The sequence below is a fragment of the Sphaeroforma arctica genome (assembly GCF_001186125.1).
Source record: "Sphaeroforma arctica JP610 unplaced genomic scaffold supercont1.2462, whole genome shotgun sequence".
NCBI classification, from domain to species: domain Eukaryota; class Ichthyosporea; order Ichthyophonida; genus Sphaeroforma; species Sphaeroforma arctica.
The window spans coordinates 1-6,425 of NW_014038096.1; the positions used below are offsets into that span (position 1 = coordinate 1).

The 6,425-nt window shown below is 47.3% G+C and overlaps 1 protein-coding gene across 1 annotated transcript; it reads right to left on the minus strand.

Moving 5' to 3' along the window:
* Positions 1 to 35: 35 nt before the first annotated feature.
* SARC_12641 (hypothetical protein) lies at positions 36 to 4,973 on the minus strand (the record flags this gene model as incomplete). Its single annotated transcript, XM_014293247.1, has 7 exons — positions 36 to 562; positions 922 to 1,230; positions 2,276 to 2,513; positions 2,602 to 2,774; positions 3,042 to 3,134; positions 4,299 to 4,464; positions 4,764 to 4,973. The coding sequence occupies 7 exons, from the start codon at positions 4,971 to 4,973 to the stop codon at positions 36 to 38; spliced, it is 1,716 nt and encodes a 571-aa protein (XP_014148722.1).
* Positions 4,974 to 6,425: the final 1,452 nt, after the last annotated feature.

The following is a 6,425-nucleotide window of genomic DNA, read 5'->3' on the forward strand; positions in this document are numbered from 1 at the left end:
TATGTCTATGTGTAGATATACATACTTTCTTTCTCTCAACACACATAACACACGCCCCCTACACACCTCTCTGAGCTGGGCCTGGGGACACTAGTGGGTGGGTAGTCTGGTATGGTCGGTCGATAGCTCAGCCTGCCGCGTGTGTGGGGCTGTCTTTGGCCGTGTGGTTGTGTCTGTGCCTGTGCGTGTGCCTGTGCGTATGTGGTCTCTTGTGCCTGTGCATACCCCTGTGCGGCGGGGAGTGTGTGTGGCGGTGGTTGCATATGGTGGTGGGTGTGTGGTGGTGGGTGGTCGTGTGTTGGTAGCTGTGTGTTCGCAGAGTGTGTTGGCTGCTGCGTGTGGTCACGTGTTTGTGTGTGTGTGTGTGTGTGTATGTGTGTGTGTGCTTGTTCGTGTGCCTGTGGCTGTGCGTGGCCGTGTGCCTGTGGGTCTGGGATGGGGTTACCCTCTACTAGTGTGGGGGTGAGCACAGGTACACTTGTGTTCGTCTGTGCGGGTACAATGGGTGACGTTGTGGTGCTTGAGTATGATGCCGAGTGCGCCCCGTCCTCCGCTGATTGTCCTGGAAGGGAGGGAGAGGTTGTGATTTGAGGTGCAGGTCCTGTATTTTTAGGACCGTGTGATGCGGATTAAGGTCACAGTACAGGAACGTATGTAAGTGCGCACAGAGTCAAGCATGGCACCACAAACGACCCGATTGGGACACCGCAGCAATACGAGCACAACGACGCACACACCTGGATATACAAAGCTGACGAAGTAACACAATACATCGACAGAAACGTATTTGAATACACAGATAACAGCCAGACAGACGACATTACACGAAAGTACAGTCCGTATATACGTGACCCTCCACCCCGGGATTGTAATCCCGTTCTAAAAATAGAACCGTACTCCGCATCTAAAAATAGTCCACACCTGTGTACGACCCGAGCGCAACCCTGCGGGGCAAATGCAACACATCTGATAACTCTGAAGGCGCAGGCGCAGTCTGAGTCAATGACCTTCGCGGCGAGTTCAAATATTCAGCGGACACGCCCAGGTGTATGTTCACTGCCTCGCTCTCACTCCCACTCGAGCTGTTGCCATGGTTACCATCGTGCACTTGTGCGTTGTACACAGGTGAGGGTGACCGTGTGCGTGCATGGGCGGGCAACAGCAGTGACGATAGCCCGCGAGTGGTGTCGTGAGACTTTGATCTCCGCACAAAGTCCGCTGTACTCGCACCTGTGGGTGTGAGAGAGTGTGTTGTCTGTGTGTGTGAGTATGTTGTGGGTGTAAGAGCGTGTGTGTGTTGTGTGTGTGAGAGAGTGTGATGTGGGTGTGTGTGAGTATCTTGTGGGTGTTAGAGAGGGTGTGTGTTGTCTGTGTGTGTGAGTGTGTTGTGTGAGTGTGTGAGTGTGTTGTGTGTGTGTATGAGTGTGTTGTGTGTGTGTGTGAGTGTGTTGCGGGTGTGAGAGAGGGTGTGTGTTGTGTGTGTGAGAGAGTGTGTTGTGTGTGGAGTGTGCGTGTGAGAGTGTGTTGTGGGTGTAAGAGAGAATGTGTGTTGTGTGTGAGAGAGTGTGTGTTGTGTGTGTAAGAGAAGGTGTGTGTTATGTGTGTGAGAGTGTGTTGTGGGTGTGAGAGTGTGTTGTTGTGCGTAAATGAAATTGTTGTGTGCGTATAAAGGTGTTGTGTGTGTGACAGAGTGTGTCAAGTGTGTGAGATAGTGTGTGTTGTTTGTGTGATAAAGTGTTGTGTGTGTGAGAAAGTGTTATGTATTTATGGGAGAGTGTTGTGTGTGGGTGTGCCTGTCTGAAGTATCAAGTGTAATAGTAGAGTAGTAATATACAAATAATGTGTGACTACGACGTAGCACCGAGTCTTAATACGTACAATCCATGAAACGTGTTATTCATATACACATGTATATAAGTATCACTAATCAACACGTGATAGATATATACACATGTATATAAGGATCACTAATCAACAATTGATAATATACACATGTATATAAGGATCACTAATGTATGTCAACCAATATACTTTCCACTGTCCAATCGGACCAATCCACAGAAACGAACGCCCATTTGACAACTCACATAAAATGCACATCAATATCACGCCCGCATATATCCGTGAAGCATTAGCAGACATACTCTCCCCTAACCCACCCTCACACACACATACACTCACTTACTCACTCACTCACTCACTCACTCGCTCACTCACACTCACACACTCACACGCACGCTCACACGCACACACACATACACCACAAAATTCCTACCGTTTCTACGTGGCATTCTCTCCATGGACGGTAAGGGTTCGTCTGTGTCTGGAGGTGGGACAGACGTCGTGCGTGTGCGTGTGCGTGTGTGTGTGTAGGGGAGTGTCACGTGCAGCGGTGCTGTGTGATCGTTGCGGGTGGTTGTGTGCACAGGCGGGTGTGCGTATGCGTGCAGCGACTGTGGTGATGCAGACTGTGGTGACAGAGAGTTGGCTGACTGTGGGTCGGGCGTCTGTAGCTGTGCCGGGTGCATGTGGGGGAGGTGCAGGCGTGTGTGTGTGTGTGTGTGTGTTTGTGTGTGTGTGTATGTGTGACGGTGATAGTACCGGTGAGTGCAAGGGCGAGTGTGTGCGTGTGTACACTGGACTACTGGGATGTACAACTGACAGAGAGGTGGAGTTATCTGTGGCATTTGGTGACACCACTTCTGAAGGCGACGAGGTGCGGCAAGCCGTGAAGACGCCCAGAGATTGCGAGGGCGCTTGTCCTGCGATTGCGCCTGAGATAGTGCAATACAATCACACGCGTGACGGAATAATGCACGGATGTGACGGATTAATTCACAGATGGGGCGCATTAATGCACGCATGTGATGAATTAATACACACGTGTGACGGATTAATGCAGGATTAATTCACAGATAGGACGCATTAATACACACGTGTGATGGATTAATGCAGGATTATTTCATATAGGGTTTTAGGGTTCTAGGGTTTTAGGGTTTAGCCGTTTGATTAGCATAACGTGGTGTGGCCCTATCCCTTACCCAATGAAGTGATGCTGCCCCTCTGCATCTCTTGTCGTTTGTCGTAACTGATATTGCGAAATCTTGCGACATCGATCACCTGCGTCACATCAGCTGTAGGTTCACACCGATAAATTAGTGACAATTAATTCGCATCAGAAAGGTATGGTGTAACACTTCATTCGTATTAATAAATTAATGTCAGATAATATATTTTAATAAATTAGTATCAATTAATGTGTATTAATAAATTAGTATCAATTAATGTGTATTAATAAATTAGTATCAATTAATGTGTACTAATAAATTAGTATCAATTAATGTGTATTAATAAATTAGTATCAATTAATGTGTATTAATAAATTAGTATCAATTAATGTGTATTAATAAATTAGTATCAATTAATGTGTATTAATAAATTAGTAGCAATTCATTTGTATTAATAAATTAGTAGCAATTCATTTGTATTTAATTCGTATTCACAAGTAATAATCATTCATATCAATTAAGTTGTACCAAATATACGGTATCAATTAACTCGTGAATGTCGTTTCGTGTTGAATGTTTATAGAACCAACCACAGCACAACTTGCACGAGAATCAATCTGTGGCCTATGTCTAATTAGCCGCATATGACTGGCAACTCATCACAGCCGCACATACACACCAAAACAAAATCAGTAGATACGTTTACACACACACACACACACACCAAACACCAAAACAAAATTAGTAGGTACGTATACACACACACCAAACACCAAAACAAAATCAGTAGGTACGTCCACACACACACACCAAACACCAAAAATAAATCGGTAGGTACGTTCACACACACACACCAAAACAAAATCAGTAAGTACGTTCACACACACACACCAACACCAAACCAAATCAGTAGGTACGTTCACACACACACACACCAAACACCAAACAACATCAGTAGGTACGTTCACACACACACACCAAAACAAAATCAGTAAGTACGTTCACACACACACACCAAACACCAAAACAAAATCAGTAGGTATGTTCCGAAAACGAATTCCAGCTCACTCAACCACTTTCTGTTTCATCCCAATTCTGGCTGCACCCCTTCGACACACCCCTATCCAAAACACACAAACATAAATCCTAAACCCTACACCCTCTCTATCCTCAAAACCCTACACCCTGAAACCTAACACCCTTCAGAACCGATAAACTCTAACCCCAATACCAAACCCCAAAACCCTAAAACTCTAAGCGCCCCCAAGCACCATGCAGCTGTCCACACACCACCACTCGGAACAGTCCACCCTATCGACTCCTCAAACCCGAACTTCATATGGTCTCTCACATCTCTGGGTGACGAGCCCATTTCCGGTACCGCTTTGAAAGCGGTATCGTCGAGGCGTGCGGTGCCAACCATCGATTGTGTGGGCCCAGCCGCATAGGCTATGCTCTGGAAGGTAATTTAGTTTGGGTTTAACTTTGTGATAAACACGCTAAAACACACTGTTATAGTCATCTAACGCGTTGAGACACACTTTTATATTTATAGTCATCTGGCCGTTCAAGGCATACGCTAGTGCGTTATACATATGTGAGCCACTCCACACAACCGCCTTACAGGTGCGCACACACCCTAACCCTATGTCCAACACAACAAAACACAACAATGTAACCGAACTCCCCTCACCCCTCACACTTACCTATCTCCACATATGTCTACCTACGCAGCGCTACCTACACAAATCCTACCTGAGAAGTATCTGCCGTACGCTGGTGACTCCCAACCCGGGGGGCAGTACCCACCTGCCTGTCCTGTCGCGCCATAGGACCGTTTTGTCCCATTTGTCGTCCTGCTGAACCGGTTTGTTCAAACAAAGTCGGACTTTTGGACAGCGTAGGCAACACCCGCGCCTGTCGCTGCACCCGCGGTGAGTTGTTCGCTGAGAGTGACCGCAGCATTGAGTGCACGTACTCATAGGGCGGTGATGTGGGCGTGTGCCTGGGCGGGGGTGTCAGACTGTGACATACCCACGACAACGGATACAACAGGGGACAGACCACAAGGGTTGAGGTGAGTGATGTGCAACAAGAGTGTGTGCGAGCGTGTGCGACAGAGATAGGTGTATGGGATGCGTTTTATGTGCGTGTGTGTGCTCTCGCATGTGCGTGTGTGTGTGTGTGTGTGAATGTCTGCGTTTGTTAATAGTGGTGTGGTGTGCGGACAGTAAGCACACGGTTGACTGCGGACTGCGACCGAACGATACGGTCAAACAGTGCATTTACGTACGGATGGATAGTCATCGTAGAGCTTGAGTGCTGTTGGGATAGCAGTGCGTGTGGTTGAAATGTGAGCGTTTGCTTCGTGTTTGGGGTTACAAGCATGCGTCACTGTGAGGAATACATGTGCGAGTGTAGGTACTGATACTACATTCGGGTGCACATATTTATACATTATATATATATATATATATATATGTATACGTCCAACACTCCTCATCCACACAAATAACCCCATCCCCACGCATCATTCTTCTCACTCTGCCCCACAGACTGACTTACGGGCGATCCCTTGCTGAGGGTGGTGAGGGAGGGGGTGCAGCCGGTCGTGGAGGGGAGTGTGGTCGTGCATAGGGTAATTCGAAACTGTGTTGTCGACTCACATCGGCCGACGTAAACTGTGGCGGTGATAGAAACCCTACACTGGTGCTAGTGCTGGTGCTACGGCTGGTGCTGCGGCTGTCGGTGTCAGTCGAGACACTGACTGTTTCGTGGTCGGTGGATGTGGTCGTGGTTGTGCTACGGAGTGGGTGGGTGTGGTTGAGGTGCAGGTCAGTTAGAGAGCAGACTGGTGTGCATGGGCTGGCTAGTCAGAACGGTGTGAGGTGAAAGGCGAGGGCGAATTTGGGCATGAACTAACCTTGGTATTTAACACTTTGATGGAATACGATGAAGTTCGTGCAACGGGACAGTGTAAAGTATAACGTATAAGGACTGCGCTGAGTCCTCGTGTACATGTATATACCTGTGCTTGTGCGCATGTCAGCAACTATGTCTGTTTTAATTTTGCCTTAACAGTGCTCACTCACACCTTTGTGCTCAATTCATTCCTACAGTAACACATTTTCCTCATACCTACAGTAACACAATCCCCTCATTCCTACAGTAACACACTCCCCTCATTCCTACAGTAACACACTCCCCTCATTCCTACAGTAACACACTCCCCTCATTCCTACAGTAACACACACCCCTCATACCTACAGTAACACACTCCCCTCATTCCTACAATAACAAATTTCCCTCATACCTACAGCAACACTCTCACCTCATACTTACAGTAACACACTCCCCTCATACCTACAGTAACAATTTCCCTCATACAAACAGTAACACACTACCCTCATACATACA